Raw genomic sequence first — 25,989 nt, 5'->3', positions numbered from 1 at the left:
TTTAATAAAATATGCAATATAATTTATTAAGTAATTTTAAACTTTATTTTATTAGGTAAACCAATTACCCAGCTACCTCTAAGCCTGAAACGCCGTCACGATTCAGGAGATGGTACAGACAGGAGTTTCAGGAGGTCCTCATCAGCTACTGAAGATGAAGGATCCACTAATATTACACCACCGAAGACACCTGACAACGACTTGGAAGCTCAAAGGTAACCTTTAAATATACGAAAGTCACAAAAGTTGTGCATATATTCATATTACATTTTTATATCACGTAAATTGCACTGGTTTCAAATTTATATATACCTATATAACTTATTTTAGACAACGGGCGTTACAAATAATCAACCAACAGTCATTAAGACTGTTTAGATCTCAAGGTCAGGAGGAAGAAGCCAGCTCTGATGATGGAGAACAAACCCTGGATCTCAGCGTTTCAAGAGATACTGATGGACAGGTATTATAAAGAAAATATAGTTCGTTTTGTTAGTAGAAATATCAAAAAAATCTATAAGTATATTAATAGTTAGTTTATGTTTAAACTATAAATATATAAAATAGATAAATATGTAAAATTGTCTTAGGAACAGTCGACAACATCAAGTGCTGGCAACAGTGTGTCAGAGTTTGACCAGCAAAACATATTAATGAGAAAAAATTTGGAAGATCTCGCTAATTTGCAAATGCAGGTGCGTTTTGTTCTTTTTTTTTAATAAAATAAGACATTCGCATACTTAACATTTCAAGCAAATTATTAAAATTCCTTCTTAAAATAGCTAGTATATGTAAATATAAACTAATAAAAAAAACAATTTTATAGAGTCGAGAGCTAACTTGTTTAGCACTGCTTAAACGAACCAAGAGGCCCGGCTTCTAATCCTACTATATTAATTTTTACACGCACTTTATATAAGTACTTTTCTATTGAAAAATATATTAATAACTATTTATTTCCTTTAGAATTTCTTCCAAAAACAATCGATGATGGACGCCGAAGACTCACAAGAAAGAAAACTGCAGGCCAGTGGTAAGAACAGAACATTTTAAAACAAATATCTAATTACAGCCTCCATTTAGTTAAAAGATTGGTTCAAAAATACAATTATGTCATTTGATACATTGAAATATGTAGTTCTCAAGAAACCCTTCTTACTCTTAATCGTTCAAAGAATTAATTGTAAACGCATTCGTAGAACACTCGATCGTTACGTCTTAAAGGGAAGCGGCTTAGGGCGTATAAAAACATCTTCATACATCTTGCATCTTCAACCAAGTGACAAAATAACAATGTCTTTAAATGAGACATTATAGAATTAGCTTTGTCTTTTTTTATAGAATCTAGCCTCCAGAACTATTTTTTGTTTAAAAAACATGATAATAATAAGAAAATATATGTTTTTTTACTCTTAAATAAGGAATTTTAAGGAAAATGTTTTAATTTTGCTTAACAACTCCTAAGATATGTCTAAATGACTAAACAACACTAATAGTAAGTGAAAACCGTCAAATTAACGCTAATTGAAGGAAACACAAGGCTGTGTAAACAATTTCATGACATATATACCTACTATGATAATTGCATTCTCGTCGCGAGCATAATTAGTGCTACAAACGGTTAGTTTACAGCTATATAACTTATACTTAAATATAATAAAGCCACTGGAAAAAAATATGTATGTAATAGTCTAGTGGTGAGTATTGTAGCTTAGTCAGAAGTAAGTTCGATTCTCATTTAGACCAAATATTTACTTGTTCACTGAATATTATTATTAATTATTAAAAAATTTAAAACATTTATTAGTATCGAATTTCATAATTTGTTTAACTTGTGTTTAGCCCGAGGATAATCGTGAGTGAACTGTCAAAAATATTTCTTTTTCTTGACACAATTTTTTTAATTTATTTGAGACCTATATAAAATATTTTTGTATAATATCGAAAAGATAAGATAAAATAAGAAATCGATATAAAAATAAACTTAAAATTAATTATACATGTATTTATTCAAATAGGCTGTGTGTGAAAAATTATATTTTTTTTATCATCTTCAGTTAATTGGTTTCGTTAATTGGCATAATACTTTTTGTTCATTCGCTCGTACTTAAATATATGTACTATATAAAAATAATACAATTGAATTATTTAATTATGCTTAGTAAAAAAAATATTTAAATTGTAAATGTGCATAATTACTATTCTTCTATAAGAAATTCTGTTATATTCTTTTCTTTTTTAGTACTAAAACAAGATATATAATATAAGAAAACAAACAGCTAATGAGCTTGTGGGAATTTTTATGTCTACATGTAGAAATTACATTTAACCAAAGTACTCATATACATAAACTAGTCGTCGCCCGCAATTTTGTTTGCCTAGACTTTAAGGTGTAAAAAAAGATGAAAAATTCTTTCATAGTCATCATATAATGACCATAATTCCTAAACATAGAGATATCATGTTATGAACTTCAGCTCTACGTTTTAAGCATTTTATTTGGACATATTATACAAACAAGTATAATTAAGTAATTGTTAAATATACTAATATTTTTCGCGCACTTATAATAACATTTAGTTATCTTATTAAATGACTATAAATACTAACATTACTTATGTTAGCTAAAAACAACATTAAATTACTAAACTTATTATATTTCGAAATCATGACTAAAATACCATATATCTTTATAATACAAAATTTAAACGTTCCTCCACCATTTTAACAATTTATCTATCTTTTTACGCAACATATACTTATCTTTTATCTATCAAAACCCATATAAATACATAATAGCTAGCAATTCAGGTGTTACCCAATGCATTCGCACGGCAATAAAGCAAATAGTCGTACGCCGGACGCACCGAAGCGAACTATTATACGTAAATGGGAAACTATTTGCTTATTGCGTACCCCACCGGGAACAGGGGGACTAGATGGCAAGTAGGGCAAGTCGGAATATATTGTATGTAATTTTTGTATGTGCACGATTTGTATGATAAAATTGTGAAATAATAGGAACACAAGCGAGCGATTTTAAACGCGATCGATCGATCGGTTGTAGGTTCGATTCCTATGCGAACAAATGAAATATTTAAAATTTTCATTTCCATACTCTGGGAACGAGCTAGTAAGCTCTCATAATCAGCTTTACACTATATCCCGCACACAGCAGGGTAATCAGGGGGAACCTAGTGTTAAGACACTCCGTTCTCCACTTCTTCTTATGTTCTTAGTAAACTCTGATATACCTATAATATATTTAACTTAAATTTTACAATAAAATATATTGTCATTAATCACTAAAGTGTTTTTCATAGAATTTTTTGTATTGTTCTGTACATACTGAAGCCTTAAATCGATTCACGAAATTATGTAAAACGATCTTCAATACGATATTTATATGATAATCGAATATTCTGTGTTATTTTTCTCATGAAGTCATGAATAAAGACTTATTTGTTTGCGGTCAACTACCTTACGGTCTTTGTGTTTCTGTCTTGTCATATTTTTGATTTTGCAAAAAGGAAAGAAGGGAACGCAAATAACAAAATGGTACCGGAATGCCTTAGCACTAGGTTCACAGGTTCCCTCTGCTTATCCTGCTTTGCGGGTTAGAGGGTGAAGCTTATAAAATACTTAGATAACAGCGTTAGACAGTGGCAAGTAACTTTTACTTGTTCTTAGAGTGGCAGCTGTCCGTATTCTGTAACGCACAAGATCTTAAGATACAGTAGTTTAGTTTTATCTCACATCAGGTGTTAATGATAATTATCAGATCGTAGATAAAAAAACCTAAAGCTATTAAATTCGTGTAATTACGTCGACCTTCACCCGAGCCTTTTGTATAGAAACTTATTTGAGATGATAACTTAGATTGTGCTCTAGTTAACAAAGTTGCTAAAATTTAACGAAAAGATAAATATATAATACCTGTATTAAGTTAAGAAATAATTAAACGCTAGTGATCCACGTGAGGCTTCGCCCGCTTAAACTTATTTTTATATTATAACCAAATTACTTTTTTTTTATCCTGAGGTATAAGATATAATATAATTTAAAGTTTTATCAAAATAAGTAGTTTTTGCGTGAAAATGGAACGAAAATCCATCTTCACAAACTTTCATATTTATAATATTAGTGGGATAGAAAGAAAGTGTGATAGTGGGATAAGAAGAAAGCTTTCATTACACGAACTACATACTATCCAACATTCCCAAATTAACATTAAACAAAAAACAAAACAAAACAATCAAAATTCACTTAACAAACACGCCTTTACCAATTTAGTTCACGACAAAAATACACATAGAAATAAATGATCTAATACTGGGTCGTACTCGTATAGCATTACGAAATTGTATATTAACGCTACCAACAGACTCAATTGAGTGAATTCGTTCTATTGAGGAGATTACAGCTGAGGTTTCCACAATTACAGCTAGGGGCCGTAGAGGAAGGGACCTAAAACTAGATGAATGCAATTTAGTTTTTTTCCTTGTTGTTGATTCAGATTTAGTGTCGTTTTGTTGTTTGTCCTGTTGTTGTTTTAACTTATGATTCATGTGTAATGTAGGTAAATAACTTATGAATATATAGAACGACAAGAGTGGAAGAAATGGAGAGATGCCTTTGCCCATCCCATGGGACAGTACAGGCTAGGAAAAAAAAGGAATAAAAAGTTATAATAGAGCGTCAAGTTTTCACACCTTTTGTGAGTTGTATAATCATTATATTCAATAAAAAAATATAATAAATTTTTGGTATTAATATAAAAAAAAAATTAGAAAAGCTTTTTCCCATTTTACTTTCAACTTACTTTTCACAATATCTTCTTCCCAAAGTTCAACGTACAAATCATTAAATATTTGTCCCCCATCGATAATTAACATGAAACAACCGAAATAGCTGATCACAGAATAAATTAGAGCCCCGTCACATTTCACGGCTACACGCAAAGAATCCACGGTTTTTTGGAGAAACGTTATACTCTGTGGCGGTAACTCACTAATATTTTAATTGTGTTTGCGTTGTATATCATTAACAAACAGTTAACTTTTACGTACCTATTTAAACTTATTTAAAGTAGTATGTAAATGATTTTAGTGCTTTTTGGAAAGCTTTTTTTGGGGATTCATTATGGGTTAATGATATATGCGTGGAAATTATAGTTATCGCACAGTAGTTGTTGTTTCGAAAATTTGAATCTTTCTCACTTGTTCTGGTAATGAGGTAAAGCGGTGCGTTGCGCGGTTTGAGTTCCGCCACTCAACACGCAACGCCTCAGAATTCAGCGAAAATGTCTTAACACTAGGTTTCCAGGTTCCCTCTAACCACCCTCCCAAGTACGTGTAGCGTGAAGCTAAATAGTTTTACACAATCATTCAAATACCCGCTCCATAGATTTCAATGACAAATACAATTGTACATAAACCTACACAACGAATACATAATTCTAGACACTACGTTACGCTATTTAGTCACTAGCTTATTTGCATTCTCATTCAATATAGACAATCGATTCAGGGCTTTCTAAGAAATTTGTGTCAAATTATAATGTCACTCAACACAATCGCTTTTATTTAATGTAAAATTTAAATATATTTCAACAGTATGTATAATTTTAATTATTTAGTACACACAATCATGCTTGACTTTTCTCCCTGTTTGAATTTACGTAGGAATAGGTGAAGGCCTAGTGTTAAGACACTCCGTTCCCCACGTAATGCTAAATTTTAAAGATATTGCGTGTAGAGTGGCGGATTTTAACGCCGCAATATCTGCCGTCTACCAGAGCAGTGAAGTGAAAATAATTTAATTATATATATAAATATTTAGTTAAAGTTAGAAATAGAAATGTATACAAATATTCATTTTAAAATATTTAATGTTACTAAATTTAGTTAATTTACAGGTATACTACGATTTATTAATAAGATAAGCAAAAGATTTACCTCAAACCTCTTTTCTCACACACAATCTTTTAAATGAATTCAACAAAAATAAATAATCCAATGACGCCTCCATTACTTTTGCCTATACTTCCCACATGTTTTGTTTCTTTCTATAATCTAGTGAATCATATCTTCCATCATTGTCTAGTTCTGAATTAGTCCCGGGGCGATAAAGTAATAATTTATGAAAAAAAATCTTTAATTACGGTTATTAAAACACTGCTTCTATCATACGATTATTAAGTTTTCTGAATATTTATTATAAAATATTGGTTTCCGCAGTAAACATAGATTTGTTTTAGGGTTCCGTGGTAAGAAACAAGCATTATTAAAATAACTAATTTTAATTTTAAAATGTTTTACTATCGCAAAATAAGAACTGCTATAGTTTTATTTTCTTTATAATAATTTCATACATTTTTTAATTTTTCTTCAAATTTTTTTAATAACCCTTCTTCTAATAATAAATATATAATAAATAATTCTTTTCTAAAATATATTAAAACATCCAGAACCACGTTAATTAAGCGTTTCGCTCTTTACAATTACATTAAAAAACAAAACTAAATGATCACATCCTTTCTAATTTAGACCCGATAGAGATTGCTTTAATCGATTGAGCTTTTAATTATCGATTATTATAATCACTCTTCCATATCGATTCGTGTAATAAAACGATTATTAGCGGATCTCTTTATAGTGTTGTAAATCTCGCGAAATAAGCCGTAAAATAAAACTCGTAGTGAAGCTGCCGTTTAATTCGTTTATTGTATTTAATTGTGTAGGTTTGCTTCTATTTTGATTTTTAAATGCTAAAGCAATATAAAATTAAGTAAATATATTGTTTTATATATATAAATAGCAAGGCTAGTCATTGCGTAGGGACACGAGCGTACAACTGTAAATGCAACAACTTGTGGGTTCGATTCCCACTCGAGGAAATAAAATATTTATTATTTTCAGTTCCTCGCTCTGATGATGAGGCAAAGCGTGGCGGTGAGTTCACGAGGAGATCCACTTTACACGCAAAGAAATGTCTTAACACTAGTTTCCCAATTTCCCTACTCTGCTATGTATAATGCGGTGTTACTATATTTTTATAAAAATAAAGTAAACGAAAATTTTAATTAAAAAAAGTTGTGGTTCCAGCTTTGCATTTCTTTAATTTAGATATGACAAGACAAAATGGACAAAGAAAGACTTGCTTACATATCTTTAAATACCTTACAATCTAATTCATCAACAAATTTTTCATATTTCCTATAAAATTATATTAAAAAAAAAAAAAAATCCATTTTACGTCCTCAATTCCAAGCAAGTTTAGTAGTTATAGAAAATTAAACGCAATACATACATACTAACTTGTAGGATAGCCATTACAAAAGTCAACAAGCCCTAGCTTCCTACAGCCCATAGGAAACAGAATGAGCATTGTGCCAACATGTGCTGCTCACTCCTTTGTTAATTAGCATCGTATCCTTTGAATTGGACAGCGAGTGTGTGGAGATGATATTTGTGAGCTTTTAAAGCTTCAAAATTATGGTCATTTATTGTCTTTTTTCTTTTAGTTATTTTTTCACGCTGTATTACGCAGGGTAGGCAAAGAAGGCTCCCTAGGTAGTGATAAGACACTCCGTTCCCCGTGTTCATTACGTATGTTAGTTAAACATTTTACTATACACTTATAGTTTGAAAATAATCATTGTACTTAGGCGATCAATTTTTACTTACCTAAATATATTTCTTCATTAGATTCAAACGATGCTATTATATAAAAGCTTTTAATATCAAAACTAAAACCTTAAACATTAAATATAAGCTATATATAGTATTCTTTTATAAGAAGACTATCAAATACGAAGATTTTTTTAGTAGTTCCTGAGATTTGTGCATTCAACCTAACAAAATCTTCAGCCTAATAAACAATAATATTAATATAGAGCATAGATTAATTCTCACATAAATAAATTGTTCAATTAACGTAGACCATACGAAACGAATTCAGGATTCATTGTAAACCTATACAGCCTGTATGAAGGTAGATACAAAAAAAAAAAAGACTAACACCTCCACAGATTTAATACGCGTATAATTTCTTTGTGGCACCGCGCAGAATGTGAGCAGACGTCATAAAGTATGCATTTCTTTATGCATCCGATACCCATGTGTGTGTGATAAGGGCCTTTAACATGGCCTCGGGTGGTACGATTTTGTTTTTTTTTTTTGGTTGGTTTTTTTTAATAACAAGTTCATTATGCTATGACCTTTTGAGAAATGGAATTCAAATGTAATATTTATGTTGTAATTGAAAATTAATATACATTTTATAAAATATAAAATAATTTTGTCTTAACAAGATACAAAAAGACAAATTACGTTTTTTTTTTTCATCCATCAAATCAAACCATTAAAAGAAAAAAATCCTCGAGCCTTCATTAAAGACAACTCCTCACCAACAATGTGGACCAAACATCAAAAGTCATGTTATTTAATGTGAACACTGCCTTACACACACACACCAGCACAGCTGCACACACACAACCACACTATTACAATAACTCAATCGCACACGCATCTTTGCATATTCATTTGGCTCGCAGTTAGTATCTTTGTATAAAATTATAATGCATTATGTGACCCGGCGAAGCGTCGTATCTTTTTGTTGTAAAAAGTCTCTTCTAGTACTCGTATCTTCTTAAGTTCAAATGCAAGGGAAGGTATTCGAAAGTCCATTTTGTTAATATTAAAAGCTTTGTATAATATTATAGGTATTTTTTGTGAGGCTGTCTTTGATGAGGCTAGCTAGACCTGGTTTGAAGTAGATAGCTAGTTGATTTTAAAAAAATCTATCTATCTATAAACTATTTTAATTTTTCTAGTGACTCAACACTAACATTGCTCTACCTACCTACCTACTTCTATAAAATATTTCCTTTGATTTGTATTAAAATTTCCCATATGGGTCATAATCAGAAAAGTGGACATTTTCGAATTCGTAACGTAACTGATAAGTAACAACACTGATAATATTTGTTACGAAACTGATGACATAAGGCATTATACACAACAAAATAAGAATATTATATGAATAAAACTATTGTTTTTTTTTATTTAATGAGACATAAATGAAAATTTTAAAGATTCAATCGTTGAATTAACAGGTTATAAATGTAAGAAAACATAACAAAGTGACAATATTAACAATATAATAATGCTAGTTCGTAACTTAATAAACTTATATTTCTAGTTAGAAATCACAAACTTAATGATTAAATTAAATCCACTTTAAAATATATCAAAATTTGAGTCGTTATCACTGGAATTAAGTTTAATTCTTTGTAAATATTTATTCCGCATATCTTCATACTTAATAGGATTGGTCTATTTAAGACGTTCTCTATATCTTTTTTGATCTGTTCTCTTTATCTTTCAGTATTTGATATAGGAGCCATGACGCTTACTAAAAATAAAAAAATGTTTATCAATAGGTATTTAATAATACTTCATGTTTATTGTTTAGATCTTTAACAACGCTAGTACAGAAAGTATTTATTTTTAAATAAAAGCCTCACTCGCTGAGCTACAGAATTATTAATTCACTATCTCCAGAGAAAAAAATAGTAATCACAAAATAATAACTAATTTCAGGAAGAATAAAAAATTTTTTTAACTAAATCGGTTAAGTCGTTTCTGAGATAAGCGTGCACAAACACATTAGACAAACAAGCAAACAGGTAAAAAACTTAAAAATCATTATTTTTGGTTAGTTTACGTTATGAAAAGTCACTAATTATTTTTTTCATATTTTTTTTTATATACATATCTTCCGATGGTAACGTAATTATGAACTAGGCTTCATATTTTCTCAGTTTCGTTACGTAACGAAATATAACGAAATTGAGAATAAAGTCTGAGAAATTCTAACCTTTTTAAATATTTGCTCATAAGCCACGTGTTGCATGTGCAAGCACTGAAGTTCTTTTTTGAGATTTTGTAAAAAGAAGCAAATAACATAAACAAGAAAACAAAATTATAGAATACTTACCAAAATAAAAGCCGTTTATAACCCTGAGATGTAATTTCACGCATTCCCTCTAAAACATTTGAACCCCTCTACTGCTGCGAGAACATTACTGGTTGTAGCTACGATAGCATTGACGTTTACAATAATGGTGCCACAATAAAAACTAATATTAAATACCATTCAAAATAATTGCGTTCATAATTTAATTGTACGTTACTAGCCCTGAGTAACGAAAAGGCAATATTTTGGGACAAATTTACTTAAGTAATATATATTATTTATTAAATAATGTATCAATAAAAGTAGTTCTATTTAATAATATGCATAAAGTAAAGTAATATAAATATATCCGAAATCAAATAAAGCCATAAATATTCGTAACAAATCAATTTTTAAAAAGTAAAGTGGTGAATGGGACACGAAAAATTGTATGGAAGCATTTTGAAAAGTTTTTTGCAACTAACAAAAAATACTATTATTAGCCATAAAACATTTAAAATATTACAAAAATCTTTAAGTTAATAAGTAAATTTATCTTAAATAGCAAAATATTTAAATTATCTTTGAAATTGTATTTTTAAAACGCATTCAAAGTAGCGGGACAAGAAAAGACACAAAATGTACACTTTTTCTGATTATGACCCATATAACCATACACAATAATAAAAATTCCTTCTTCTATCACTTTCGTCCTTTTAAAAACACGACTAAAATCCATCAGCACCAGTATCAGCAAAAACGTGGAAAATATTTACAAATTGGTGAAAAGTACCAAATTCAATGGAATTATTTAAACTGCCCCAAGTGTTATCTCAGCTCATCCATTGTTAGTGGCACTTGAGTTACTGTGATTGTAAAAAAGTTGTATTACCTTTTCCCACTTTAAATCACACGGCGTTGAATAAAGAATGTTCTGTGCAGAAATAGCATCAAGCGAAAAGTACAATTCACAGAATTAATTAAAGAACCCTGATATTATAGTGTTACTACGTGTTTACTTTCACGCTCTCCTGTAAGGGAAAGGAGAAAGAATTTTGTGTCAATAGGCAATGTTCTGTTTTCAAGCATTTTTACCATAAATATTAGATCTTTGTAATAGATTTGAAACTTCTTTCTCCACTTATCATCTGAACTCGAGACACTGCGATTGTGTGACAAAACTCAACACTAGAAACTCAACAGTATATTCTTTTATGCCTCGAAGTCACTTCCAAAGCAACACCAAGGCGAAACCGAGGTCCAGATAAAAAGCTGTAAAATCGGAACGGCGTCGGATTTTCGATTACGTGTCCGAGCCGCAATAACTTAGGTTTCTCCGAATAAGTAAAGTTTGTTCGCAGTTAAATTTTCTTTATTTACGACGCGACCGCGACACAACACAAGTTTGGTTCATAAGAAATCATCTTGCAAATTAATTCGAGGTATTCAATGCTTAATATTAATATTCTTTATTATTTAATATCAATTTTCAAATTATGATCATTTAAATGTAGGTAGGTGTTTAGTGATTTTCGAAAGTTGTTTTTTTATATAAAGACATACATATATATGTATATGACTATTACGTGCACATAGGGCAGTGAGACAAGGAATGGTGGTAAGCACGGTGGTCGTGGGTTCTATCTACAATTGTTATAATAATACATTTCCTCATTTTAGTATGAAATGCTATTGGATCAAGTACTAAAATTCTTGAATTTTCAACAAAGAGGAACTGTAACTAGAATTATTGTAGATTATTGCATTAATATATTTCAAAAACAATAAACTTCACTAATTATTGCTTCCGCATTTTTCAAAAATACCACCACCACACCAAGTTCCCCACCACATTCGCATCTAATTAAAAAATAATGGTGTCAAAAGATTCTCACGTAAACAGCAACACACGTTAGAATCTTAATAGTTTATTATGTAAATTTTTATATGGCGTACGTGTTACGCGTTTAGCAAAAGTGGCTATTGCTATAAGATATCGCCATTCATTGTTTAGTCTGGTGATCATAGATAATGTTCGAATTTCTAAGAAATATTAGACGACACAAAATATTGCTTTATTAGCCATTTGCTTGTCTATGGTCTTTATGGTAATTTTAAAATTATTAATTATTTATATGATATTCGATACTTGACAATAAATAACATATTTGAAATTGTAAGAGCAAAAATTTAATCATTTTTTTAATAATTAATGCGTATATTCGCTGACTCTAAAACAATATTTGTGGGTTCGATTCCCATGCGAGGCAATGTCTATATATTTTTTATTTTCTCCCTCTGGTAAACTAAGGGCGCACGTCCTGGGCAACAGAGTGCCTTTAGACTATATTCCTTACCGAGCTACAGAAAGGTATACGAAAAAAAGCGTGAAGCTATGTTTTTTCCTTTCTTTTCAAATTATCTTATCAGTTATATAAATTATCTTTGGTCAGTCGTGAACATGTCTCAAATATCACCTGCCTGGGAATCAATTAAGGATAAACTTATCAAACGCAATGATTGTTCATTCGAAAATCCTTAAGAATATTAAAGAAGGTTTCGTGATTAACAGAATACTCGTAAAGTGCTACAATTTTAAAGTTTCTTTTTATTTAAAAGTGCCACAGGCATATAAAGTATTTTTTCCATGTATGACACAAACGCAATTCGTGAACTAGATAAAGAAAACTTCGTTACCTAGCTTTTTAAACGAACATATAATTAGAAGAATATGAAGATACCTATGTCATATATGTCCAAATTATTTACTTTATATCTACTTGATGAATTAATTATGTCGATGCATTTATTTAATTTAATCATACTAGATATATAATATCAAATATTTATTTGCTAATACATACACAATATGTTGCTAACGTAAAATCAATTACTATCTATTCGGTACCTAAGCCTATCGATCATTGTTCTTTGACTTTCACTGGGAATGTTTTTAATCGACGTAGAAGCTAATTGGCGTACAGATTTATTTTCAATTGTACCTTTTCAATGAACAACCTCTTACCACGACAGCAGAAACAACTATAAATACTGAATTACATCGTAAAAATACAATTCCTTTCAAAATGAGATACCTAAACAGAAATGTTATTTAGTTAATTTTTTTTTACACAAAACAAATAAAGCTAATACCAAAGATATGTCGCACAAAAAACTAATCGGGTATTTGACAATGTACAGGATTCGAAACAACGCAAAAAACGCTCAAACAATTATCTTAAAAGCTGACATCAGCCCATCACCAATTAAAACACTTACGTCCAAGATTCCGATACATATCGGGTTGAATTAGACAAAAAAGGCAGTTACGTTTCTAATTGACCACCATTGCAATGCCATTTCAGAAATAAACCAAAAAAAAAGGCACTAAATGAACGAAAAGTAACGTAGAACGATGTTCAAGGCAATGTAAACAGAGCAAAAACTAAACAAGATCATACGGAATCGCTTACTCCAATCACCGCGCTGGGCGGGACTGAGACGAACAAAGCCGAAGATTTACCGTCGCTATTGTGTATTGTGATTGCGATTACTATTAATGTTGTAGAAAACGAGAATTCCAATCTAAAAAACAAATTAATTAAACGTAACATCTGCTATTAAAGTATTATTCGAGATAAAGATAAATTGTGTTTCTTTAAACCTCGTAAGTATTTTATCTGTGGTCGGAACAGTTGCTAGTAGAACATGTAACTGAGGATCGATAGTAACATATCTAGATCCAGAATCGATCGATGGTCTCCGATTTGATCTACGCATGCGTACGTTCATAATTATCAGCGTCCTTTCATCCGCCGACCAGGGTTTATGGCCGCCCGTTCTGTGTAAACGTCTCCCGTCATATTGCCAAGTAATTAATGGATTTTACGTACTTTAATATGAATAATTAGACATCCAATGATACAATGCGAATCATTGGTGAGTAATGGCCTTAATGAGGCAGAAGTTTCAAAGTTTTTCAAGTATTGTTGTTCACTTAACAAAGTTAACGTCGCTCTGATATGGTTTGGTAGGAATAGTAGTTGGTGCTGTGAACGATAGTTGTAGATTCGATTCTCATTTAAAATATATGTGGCTGGGTTTCGCCACTATGTTCTCTCTTTGCCAAACCTACATAGTAGAAGGTTCAAGCTCTTTTGAATTTTATTTAAATGTATTACGTAGATTAATTTCTTTAAATATAAATATTCATTAAGAACGAAATTCAATTTATAAACAGAATGATAAATGATTTATTATAATCATAGTTGTTTAACCAATACCGAAAATATGTTATGGAGCTATAAAAATTAACCGCATACAGAAAAAATACGACAAAACAAACCAACAAAAAAGGAATTGGCATACATTTGAATTATTACTGAACTCGCTGTTCCAACACAAAAAGATCTCACGGTGCGAAATAACAATGAGATATGAATATTTTATCTGTACAGGAAAAATATTATTCTAAATCTGAGATCAAATATTTTAACCGATAGAAATAAAGACCCGTTCCGTTATCGTCAATCTCTGGATATTTCAACCATTTTAATAAAAGTTAGGCGTATATGAACATTTTTTACATTTTGTTTTTATTATCAATCTTAATAATAAGTTTTAAGGTGTAATTTAGTACTGTTTCCTCTTTTTCTACTGTAAAATTTGTGTAGCCCTCACATATTAACGTAACGAACAATGAATATGACTCATCTCGTTACAAAACGGGCGTATGATTCTATTTTAATTCAATTAGATATCCAGGAACTTCCATAAACGATATCTTACTCAGAAATGTGTTTTATAAAACATGTTCCTTTAACTTTACTCGTTTCCTTTTATATTCTTTATCATTTAATATCTTGAAGTTTTTCGTTTTGCTTTGTTTATCGCGGCGATCCATGATATACGCTGTCTCAAGTGGATTCCGTTTTATTATTAATGTCAATTGATTTAAGCCGGGGTTGTAATTGTTTTTTTATTAATAAATAATAAGTTGGTATAATTTGTTGTGAAATTTCAAAAATATGTATTTGTTAAATAACTTATCAATATATTTAAATATGTAAGGTAATAATTTTCTCTCATTAAAAATATTGTAATTACAATATTGCAGATAAGACATCAATTGACGTTGCTATTAACATACGAACTTGTAGACATTCATTAATAAAACCAAAGTAGGTGGTTACAGTGTGTGTCAATAGCCCGATCTTTGTCCGTACGTACTTATCGCCCCGCCTCATTGCCTCTTTCATAGCGCTATGAAATTTACTATAATATACCCACCATTATACTTAGATCTCTAGCATCTATACATGATCTTAATAAACCAATCGATACTATGTATCAAGTTGACTCAGACGCATGGTGAAAGACATATTAACGTTACTGCTGTCGATTTGGAAGGTGAACTTTAACTCGACGCCATAAAGCTCACGATGGTTTTGGAAACGGAGAAATTTAGTGCCCATAAGTTGGTGCGTATAACCGCATTTACATTTTAGAGATACTCGCAAGGAATAAATGTCAATTGAGATGGAAGACCGAGCGCGGATGCGAAGAATTGATGATGCAGTTATTGAACTCGTTGATAATAATCTGATTCTAGATGCAAGGGGAAATAAACGTGCTCTTATTAGAACTATATTACTTCATTGTGCGAGTGAATGACGACTTCTTTTTGTAAATACTATTATTTGGTTTATTTTTAATTATAAAAATATTAGTGAAAGGATACGTTCAATTATATTCAAATGTCAGGGAATTGTAAAACATTAGTTTTTTTGTTTGTGGCTGATATCTTGTAACCTTAATAGAAAAATGGTAATTTAATTTAAATATATTTTGCTTTGTCATGTACATTATACATTTAATAAACAAATGACTCTAATAATACAATTATTAGAGTCGTTTACTTATAAAAAATAAATTTTGACGACTCAGCCATTAATAGAAATAAAAAAACAATAATTTTTAAGTTAAAATCAAAGAAACAATATAAAATCAACCTTAAAAAATCTGACAAATTATTATCTTGGACCGATATAGGTATGTAGGTGCAGTAAATCCATCAAATTTATCTTAAAGTCAATCGCATATTCGAAATTTCAAATTGATTATTAGGCAATCGTGCACAAAGTTTTCTATTTGGTAGTTGAGGTTTGAAACAATTAAGATTAAGTGATACCTCAAAACTTTTTAAATACATTTTATTCATATAAGTAAATCAATATAAATAATACATTCCATTTTAAAAAAAATATATTTTTCAAATGAAACATAATGTAAGTTCAAGGAAGTTAGACAAAATCATTAGTCACCTTCAATTCTATTGATTGCTATATTGTATTAATGTCAAATCGGTAGCCGTTTAAACATATACGTGGAAGGACACACCCGATTTTCTGTATAAGACTGTGGACTTTCGATCACAACGTATGGTTCCACTGGTTGAATTCAAAAACCATTATATAGAACATTATGAGGACCCCATTGTTTCGGTTGAATGAACCAACACAATATCTTACGAAATTTCCTAAAAACCACCTTAGTATTTAGTTTATTATGTCCAACGTTATCTGATGCGGCCTCTTGCCCATTGTCTTTTTTGTTTTCACCATCATCTCATTTTTGTAGCAGCCGTCAAATGAGATGATGTGAATTCACATTTGAGAAAATTAGTTCATAACATTGAAATTGGTTTAAGATCTGTCGGAATTTTTTAACGCTTGATGGACTACGTTTATGGCTGTCTGAGATTTTATTTTACGTTTTGAGTGCTTTTGTTGTTTGTAAATTAGAGTTGCTATACAAATATTTTTGTTTAGCTAATGGAATATTTTTTATTGGCACATCTCGTCGCGAATATAATGAAGCGATTTTTTTTACAAATAACTAACAACAATTATTATATGGTTCATGCATAAAGCTAAAACAAAGCCCCATTGTTCCAAATTCATATTTCCCCGGCTATCATTCTAATCAAATCCACGAATTAAAGGCAATAAATCCGCTTCACACACGTATCGACGGAACAATACACATATATTATATAGTTTTCGCACAATCACTTACAAAATCGTGAGCTATTAACGCTCGAACCTCGAAACAAGAAACTTAAGAACAAGTGATCTCTCCCTCATTTATAATAAGCAGCTCTCTCTATTCTTCGTCTATTATTACAATCACGAGTATTCATGCAGGTATTATGTAACACACCAAAATTATCAAGCTGTATGTTAACGTCCATTGTGTTGTGAACGCTAATCTACATAAGTATAGGTATTAATTCGTCTTTCAAAACTGTTCTGTAAAAAAGACGAAGAGGTAGTGTTTCGACATGCGTCTACTAGTGTACCAACAAGGAAAATTCTATTCTTTCATACAATCTACATTGCCATACAAATACAAGTTCAATTCTGGGCTCTTTACTTTCATGAAATTTTTAATATTACTATTATAATTTAGCATTAAAAGATAAAAACTATTTAAACCCACTGCACATTCTGCAGCTATATAACAGTACAATACAATACACGAATATTCTCAACCAACGCAATAAACTTAATAATATCGATAGATACAATATTACAGATAAAATCAGGCGTCGTTTAAAAGACTTGATTTACAAAAACACTTTTGTGATGTAATGTATGTAGACGAGTCAACGATCACTCACAATGGCATAGCCCAGAGTGACTTGGAGAAAACATTGATTAATTACCATAATAATTTATTTGATACTCCAAAACTTGATGTGGGGAGGGGCCGGTTCCACGAGCTAGTTTAAGTTCCTTTTGACTTAAAAACACCGCTTGATACTCTTCTACTACAAAAATAGCTACGATTTGAATGATAGAGACTTGGTCGGTAGTTATTAAATATTTCCTACACGATGAAAACAGTACATTGTTCGTTTGAATATGATGCATGGAGGTGATTTGACTGTTCCAAACAAAAGAATAAGTTTGAAGGAAAAGGAATGGTTGCTTATTGTTGTTTTTTGTATTAGCATAATATGAGTTTTTTTTTTGTAATGTAGGATTTATTTTTATTTAGGCTTGCTGTCAGCGTTGAATCATTTGGATCAGGCCCGTAAGAACTCTATGCAAACTACCGTGGATTACTCCAGATATGTCAAAAGGTAAGGTTTAATGTCATATATAATCCCATTTTTGTTAGAATCAAAAAATATTAAGAAATATGAGAGAATGGTTTTGACTTAAGACATAAAAACTTGAGATTGAGATCAATATGTTGCATGTGGTGCAGTGGGATAACGTTGATTGTAGACGCGATAGTTGTGGGTTCGATCCCATTTCCGGGAATGCTCATATTTAAATTATGTTCATTTTGCTGGTCAATCAAAGTGCGGCGGTGAGCAATTTCCGCTTTTCCGCAAAAAAAATTACGGAAAACTGGCCTCTGTTCTTTAGGAAAAGCAAAAAAGTAAAATACGAGTATATCATTAAATTAGAAATTTCTGATTCTAATTAATTTAATAATAACATCTTATCTGGTTATAATCAGACCTTAAAATGTTATGCAATTATTTTAATTATTTTATCTATATTATTACAGATACAGTTCGACACTAGAATGTGGATCATCGTATTGCAAGGACTTGGGATACAGAGAGCACTTTCATTGCATGGACTGTACTGCCCGAGTTTTTTGCAAGAAGGAGGAGATGATCAGACATTTTAAGGTAACTATTTTATCGTTTAATGTTTCTTTCATTTATTTCTTTTAAATAAATCACCATTTTTTTATTAAGCAGTTTTATATTATTAATAAAACTCGTTATTTTCAAAATTATATTATTCTAACAATAAAATAAACAATAAATAATACAGAAAATTCATGACATTTACTTTCTATTTACATTTTAGTGGCACAAAAAACGCGATGAGTCCCTAGCGCACGGTTTCATGCGGTATTCTCCACTCGACGATTGCTCCGAGCGATTCACTGACTGCCCCCATAACCGGAGTCAAACCCACTATCATTGTATACAAGATGGCTGTGATAAGGTAAGATAATAGTTTATTTTAGTTAAAAATTATTAATATTTATATCATTAATATTGTCTTGCTCTGGAAGACAAGTGTCCCGCAGGGTTATCTTTGCCTAATGCCATATGCAAGACAAAGTAAAAACATATGATATTTTTAAATAAAACCCCCAAATTTCCTCCATACAGGTATACATATCAACGTCAGACGTACAAATGCACGCGAACTACCATCGCAAGGACTCGGCGATACTTCAGGAAGGCTTCCAAAGGTTCCGTGCTACGGAGAGCTGTGCGGCGCCACATTGTATCTTCTCTGGACAAAGAACCACACACTTCCATTGCAGGCGGCCAGGATGTACATATACGTTTAAGAATAAAGCTGATATGGGTAAGTGTTGAGAGGTTTCATAATATATTGTTAATTGATTTTATTGTATTTATCTATTAGAAAAAAATAAAAATAAAATTTTGCTTAGTGGAGTGTGATTAATTATAAAGATAAAATATAAAAAGTTAAAATGTGAAGTTTTGCGAGTGAAGATTTCAACCTTATAATTCAAAAAAATTAAAAATATTTAAATAGGTATATTATTCACATTCTTAGAATTACATTGTTATTTATTTTAAATGTAATTTTTGCATTATGAACAAAAATTATAACCAAAAATACCATTTTTTCACAGAAAAACACAAAACCTACCATATTAAAGACGAAGCCCTATCCAAGGACGGCTTCAAGAAGTACATGAAGAACGAGGCCTGTCCGTACCGAGACTGCCGCTTCAGTCGCACTTGTAACCACATACATTGTATCCGACCGCATTGCAATTATGTATTACATTCAAGCAGTCAGATCTTCACACATAAGAGAAAACATGAGAGGAAGGAACAGGAAATGAGTTTTGGGTAAGAGATATTACAATATTTTTTATAATTATAACCATTTTCAGTCGCATTAACTACTCGGCTTTATATTAATAGAAAAGAGGAGAATTTACATTCCATAAATTGATAAATAAGAACATCTCAACTTTACTAATTTCTAAATCAACTAGTAAATGAAACTACTCTTATATAACTTATAAATTTATGAGACAAACTTAATAAATAAATATTATTTCAGATTACCTACCTCCATGATACAAAACGCTCTGATGCAGCAAGGAGCTGATCTCAGCATGTACTCTCCTGGGAGTAATCTTCATGATGATGACATGTCCAGCTCTATGATGGACAGTGACTATCCTTATGTAAGTATAACTATATATTTAAAGATATTTATATAACCTAGTTGTAGGTTCTCATTTTGAGGAAAAAAATATTATATTTTATTGGCTCTATTGTACTGGTAAGACAACGATTGTACGGTTGTAAATTAACAGTTGCTAGGTATCATTCTACACCTTACTAACAAGCATACGTACATAATATATGTACATACATACATACATTCTAATGTATGTATTTAAAAAGATCTAAAATTACTTTTCAGAATCCAGCTCTTGTAGAAGAGGTCTCGAGGAAGTATATAGAAACTTTTAACGGCGGTAAAGACGCCGAAGACAAATGCAACAAATGCAGTGGATTTAACAAACACTATCATTGTTTGGCCGAAGGCTGTAAATTGGCTCATAGGTAAGTATTTTCAATCTATGATAAATAAAAAAAAATGTGTTAATTTCACTTTGCTTTCTTTTTAAAATTATTACTTTGCATATTTATATTTTACCTTGAAAATAATTAAAGTATAGTTTAAAAATGCTATAAAAAGGAAGAAAATAGTATCCTCAACATGTTATTTTTTAACCTTCCATATGTTTGATTTGATTCTTTTATTTGTAAATGGATAGATGGATGACAATGAAAACATATTTTTCATACTAATTCCAGTTGCCACAACACAATGATAAAACACGTAATGGAGCATGAGCAGCAAAACCAGGTGACTGAAGCATACTTTGTGACCTACTCCCGTCACAGCCCCTGCGCCAGCTCCGCCTGCCAACATATTAGAGATATTACACATTATCATTGTACTTGGGTAAGTTTTTTTTGTAAAGTGTTAAGGCACTCCGTACTCGAGATATCGTGTTGAGTGGCGAAACTCATTGCCATGCTTTATCTTGTTACTAGAAAATTAAATATTTCATTCCCCCTAGTGGAAATCGAACTCACAACCGTCAATTATTAACTAATATAAGATAAACAAATTAAACCGACTTAGGTCTTCTTCTTACAGTTGTTTTAAAAGAAAAAATAAATAATTACATGAATATAGAAAATAAAAAAATATTAACACAAACACAATTCTTTCACAGGAAAACTGTGGAGCTGTCATATTATCATCTGAAGACCAACCATTCAGACGTTTGGAGCATCATCGCCAACACGCTCTGTTAAGTCCAATGTCTCCAAACTTGGCCGCTAGATTTGCTCCCAACTTTACTCCTCAACTATCAGCTCAATTACATCCAAATATGGCAGCACAGCTTGGCCAAGTGCCAAGTTTGCCGAACTTACCGCCAAACTTAGCACAATTGGCCCAAATGGCGCCTAATTTGACGTCACAATTAACTCCCAATTTACAAGCCCAGTTAAGTCTTGGACCCAATCCTGGTATTGTACCACAGCAAGTGAACCCATCAAGTTCCTTGGATGAGATGTTCAGTAGAAAACGGGGAAGACCACCGAAAAATCGTGTGGTTGAAGTTTGGACAGATAATGTAAGTGTAAAATTCCAAAATTACCAAAAAAAGCAATAAAACTAGGTTTAACAAATTAATATTTTAATAAATCTTAAGATTGTATAATGTAATTATAAAATGTATTATTTTATCAGGTGACCCCACAAGCTATCTTCACATCGTTCAAGTTGCCCAAAAGCAATCAAATACCTCCTGTGATACATTCACCTGTTATACCCAATGTTGAGGAATTTCCTGTAAGTAATTTTAATATCTTTTTTTAATTGCTTATAACTAGTTTATTCTTTATTATGGAATTTCATTAAAAATTGTTACACAAAAATGTTTAAGTTACATAAAATAGTTTTAATAATAGTAATAGTCTACTTTGTGCCATAAATAAGAAAAATATACAATTCATAGTATAAATTTATAAAAAAAATAGTATATTTAATATAATATCTTTTCTTACAGCGCATCAGATTCCAACACTTTGAAGTTTTCACAACTCCTGACTCTTGCTCCCAGTTCTATCCTAACTGTCATTTGAAGTCCACTCGACTCCATCTCCATTGCTTCAACTGTAGCTTTACAGCTGAAACCCATTACACAATGGAAACTCATATGAGAGAATCTCATTCTGTCTCCCCTCTTTTAGAAGGCTTTGATTTTTTCACTTCCTATGACCAATGTGGTGGTAAAAGTTGTTTTAAAAACCAATTAAGATCTCATTTCCATTGCATCCAAGGCAACAATTGCCCCGCAATTTTGACCCAATACTCAGCTTTAGTAACTCATAAACATATGGCAGTGAAACATGAGATTGAGAAGGACTTTGAGGAAGCTAAGGATTATTCTATCAAGGAAAGAGCATCCGCGGATAGTGTGGGGTCGATGAAAGATCAAAGTGAATATCCACCCACGAATTTCTCCATTAAGAGTGAATTTGAAAGAGAACAGGATAATGTTTCGGGTGAGTGTTCTTCCTTCATAGATTATAATTAATTAATCATTATTGGTAAATTTTAATGTTCTGAAAATTGTGTGTGTAACTTTTTTCGATACACTTTTATTACATTCAATTAACTTTTTTACTAGTAAATAAAATTTATAAATCCGTAAATATATACTTTTTCTATATAACTAATTCAATTAATTCTTGGCATCCGCTTAATCTTTAACCACCATTATTTTCAGTAGTAAAAGCGACGGGAACATTCTATCCATCATCACACCTACGAAGCAATACCTCTTCACCCCGAAGTTCATATGAGTCTCCATCAAAAGAAATTAAACAGAGAGATTTCGAGCAGAGAAAAATCGAACCTAAGACAAGCGGACCAACGATTCCGCCATCTTGTCATGATCAAACATGTCCATTAAATAAAACTGCTGGAGGAATGAATTTACACTATCATTGTCCTAATTGTACACAAGCGTATGTGGATTTGAAGCTGCTCTTCAGTCACATGGTGAAGAAACATAGCAATATGGAACCGGCACCTATAGGATTGGCAGCTACTAAGGTGAGTTTTTCTAAATAAAAATTTTTATAAATTTTTTCATCCTTTTATTGTTTAACAAGGACCTTAATAAATAGTCGAATATGTAGGTTTCCAATCATCACCAAGTATTCGATTCGAAAATTTGATAATTCAATTTTTATCAAAAAGTTACTTATATTATACTAAAGTTTTCCAACTTTATACTCTTAAAAAAATGCATTCTTTTCCAATAATATTTAAAAATTATAGTTAAAAATATTCACTCCATCCTTTTATATCTCTAGCAATATACAGTTACTATATCTCTAAGTTATTAAATCTTTGTTACAGGAGACATTGGAAAGGGAATATCCTGAAATATCTATTTTACCATCAACCGCGTCCTCCTCTAACACACAAGCACCTTCACCGACCCAACGACCACCTAATCCTGCTGAACAGGTAAGAATATTAAAATTACTTGAAATTCACATCAGAATAGTCCTTATAAGGCCAGAACAACTAAGGGTGAACTTTAATTAGATAAAAATATCAGTTGTGACTGGTTACATAGTAAATATAAATTAGAAAATTAAAGATAAAATAATAACCATATTTCATTTTTAAGGTTCAAGCAGTTCAAAGTCTCCTCCTTCAGCAGTACTTAGCGGGAGGTCGTAAAGGCAGCTTACAAGAACAATTGAAAATACAACAACAGTACACAGCATCTCTTGCTGGATTGCCCGGATTGGCACAAGTGGCTTTGTTCTCCCAGGGGTAAGTTTAAATAAATTAAATTATGTATAATTATATTATCCGTAATTACCGTTTAGTTTTGATTTAAATCTCATACATTACCAAGTGGAAAACGCTTTTATTTCCATCCATATATAAAGAAAATATTTTAAAACAGTAATATAAATTATAAAATTAACCTTGTTTTTTCAGTGGATCCGCCTTCCCTTTATATCCAACTATGCTGTATCCTCCAGAACTACTTCTAGAACAAAGTCTTCTGCAAGGACACGGAATGCCACCGGGAATGGATAAGGAAGCTGAACTTATTGCTAAGACGTGAGTATGTTTGTGTAAAATGTAGTGTTAAACAATGGTGTCTCCCTGTTTTTCCCTTTTTGATCATAAGAAGATTTTGTTGTTTTTAAAAGTTATTATACTTTTTTTGAAACATTTACAAAACATTATTTGTTCCTTTATCTTTGATATTGTTTAAAATCTAAATTTAAAAGCAAGACCTTGTTGCTGATAAACCTGAAACATTTTGAAGTCTAATTTCATAAATATTAAAATTAACGTAACATAATTTCCATTGTTAGCAGACGCACACACACTCCGAGAGGCCCTCACATGAGGGTGTTGAAAGACGAACCGATACCTGAAGGATACTTACGGTTCAGATTCAATGAAGATTGCGCTTATCAACAATGTGGTTATAGGTAAGAAAATAAAAAAAATTTTTTTTTCTCTTTTTTTAGCTTCACGTTGTATCCTGCACAATACATATTAGATAAGCAGAAGAAACGTAACACCGCACGGAAAAGGCAAACCGCTCTTGAGGAATCTTTGGGAAATCAACCTCGCGCTTTGTCTTCGTATCAGAGCGAGGAAATGACAATAATTAATTTCTTCAAGTGATAATTGAGTCTAGAATCATTGCGGAATATTTACCGCTTTTTTTTCTATAAAAAATCGTCTTTTCCCATCAAATATAGGGGCATTTCAAATGTAATTTAAAAAAGGTGTATGCTACTTACGTAATAATAACATATTCTTATTTAACTTTCAGGGAGCATCAAACCCATTTCCACTGCACTAGAAAAGACTGCGGCTACTCTTTCTGTGACAAAACTAGATTCGTCCAACACACAGCAAGACATGAAAGGTACAAACATTATTACTTTGTAATAAATTATATACATAGCTTAAGTGTACAAGGGTATTTAAGAATTGAAATGAATTGAAATTTATAAAAAAAAACTATATGTAGGTTACTATAACATATAGTTTTTTTTTTAATAAATTCGTATAAAACTATGTTCCATTAAACATTTTTTTTTTATTAAAAATAATAATAAAAACATTTTTAGGCAGATTATTTTTATCTGAAATGTAATAATACTAGGGGACTTACCAAATTTGTTTTATTCATTTTTTTAAATTTAATTTATGATATACTAATGTCCTCTCTTTCCACTTCCAGACTAGACACTCTAATGGGCGGTGACTTCCAGCAGTACCGCGCCAACGTGTACTGCCAACGACCGGAGTGCCCCCACGCCTCTACTTTCGGTAAGCATTGTTAGTGAACTCACTCTCTTATATTTTTAAATTTTATTTTAAAATTATCTCAAATTTTTTCCTCCATGTTTAATTTTTTTAGCATTTTTTTTTGTGAGGATACAAACCCTCAAATAGAATAGAATAATATTTATATACGTATATAATATACTGTCTAAACATATACAGCGTTAAAGAAGCTAAAGAAAACCAAAGACAAAAAATTTGAACCAAAACTAACTAACTTCTAATTACAGGGACAGGACAAAACAAAGCATCTCACTTCCACTGTCTCAAGTGCGACTTCGTTTGTACCGACACCAACAAAGTGGTCGCTCACCGACGTCAGCATCAGAAACTTGATAACATACAAGCTGCTGGCTTCGAAAAGTTCCAACCTAGCAAAGGTAAAGGTAAAAAAATGTTCTTTTATTCTGATTAAATTATTCCTTATAATAAATAGAAATATGATGATTTTGATAATTTATTCTTTAATATAGAATAGAAATAAATTTTGAATTTTAATATATCGTCACTTCTACACTCA

At 31.1% G+C, this 25,989-nt stretch overlaps 1 protein-coding gene across 13 annotated transcripts in view; it reads left to right on the top strand.

Annotated features, from left to right (window-relative positions):
• The window catches only part of LOC146529629 (zinc finger protein castor homolog 1-like), a 78,536-nt gene that overhangs the window by 49,916 nt on the left and 2,631 nt on the right, over nucleotides 1–25,989 (top strand). Inside the window, exons 4-26 of one of the 13 annotated variants that reach the window (XM_085201489.1) lie at nucleotides 56–215; nucleotides 331–463; nucleotides 591–695; nucleotides 967–1,033; nucleotides 18,022–18,106; nucleotides 18,544–18,670; nucleotides 18,855–18,995; nucleotides 19,166–19,367; nucleotides 19,663–19,885; nucleotides 20,103–20,229; nucleotides 20,472–20,614; nucleotides 20,870–21,020; nucleotides 21,298–21,702; nucleotides 21,819–21,920; nucleotides 22,138–22,636; nucleotides 22,864–23,189; nucleotides 23,499–23,609; nucleotides 23,776–23,924; nucleotides 24,096–24,221; nucleotides 24,482–24,601; nucleotides 24,952–25,047; nucleotides 25,366–25,454; nucleotides 25,700–25,849. In XM_085201489.1, the coding sequence (XP_085057615.1) occupies nucleotides 56–215; nucleotides 331–463; nucleotides 591–695; nucleotides 967–1,033; nucleotides 18,022–18,106; nucleotides 18,544–18,670; nucleotides 18,855–18,995; nucleotides 19,166–19,367; nucleotides 19,663–19,885; nucleotides 20,103–20,229; nucleotides 20,472–20,614; nucleotides 20,870–21,020; nucleotides 21,298–21,702; nucleotides 21,819–21,920; nucleotides 22,138–22,636; nucleotides 22,864–23,189; nucleotides 23,499–23,609; nucleotides 23,776–23,924; nucleotides 24,096–24,221; nucleotides 24,482–24,601; nucleotides 24,952–25,047; nucleotides 25,366–25,454; nucleotides 25,700–25,849 (3,837 nt within the window). Of the gene's footprint in view, nucleotides 1–55; nucleotides 216–330; nucleotides 464–590; nucleotides 696–966; nucleotides 1,034–18,021; nucleotides 18,107–18,543; nucleotides 18,671–18,854; nucleotides 18,996–19,165; nucleotides 19,368–19,662; nucleotides 19,886–20,102; nucleotides 20,230–20,471; nucleotides 20,615–20,869; nucleotides 21,021–21,297; nucleotides 21,703–21,818; nucleotides 21,921–22,137; nucleotides 22,637–22,860; nucleotides 23,190–23,498; nucleotides 23,610–23,775; nucleotides 23,925–24,095; nucleotides 24,222–24,481; nucleotides 24,602–24,951; nucleotides 25,048–25,365; nucleotides 25,464–25,699; nucleotides 25,856–25,989 lie in introns of all 13 variants that reach the window. The other 12 variants (XM_085201487.1, XM_085201484.1, XM_085201481.1 and 9 more) reach the window with 12 other exon arrangements.

This window comes from Heliconius melpomene, chromosome 18, assembly GCF_056956725.1.
Source record: "Heliconius melpomene rosina isolate 202511_hmr_F chromosome 18, ASM5695672v1, whole genome shotgun sequence".
In the NCBI taxonomy this organism is placed as follows: Eukaryota; Metazoa; Arthropoda; class Insecta; order Lepidoptera; family Nymphalidae; genus Heliconius; species Heliconius melpomene.
This window is presented reverse-complemented; position numbering and strand designations above follow the sequence as displayed.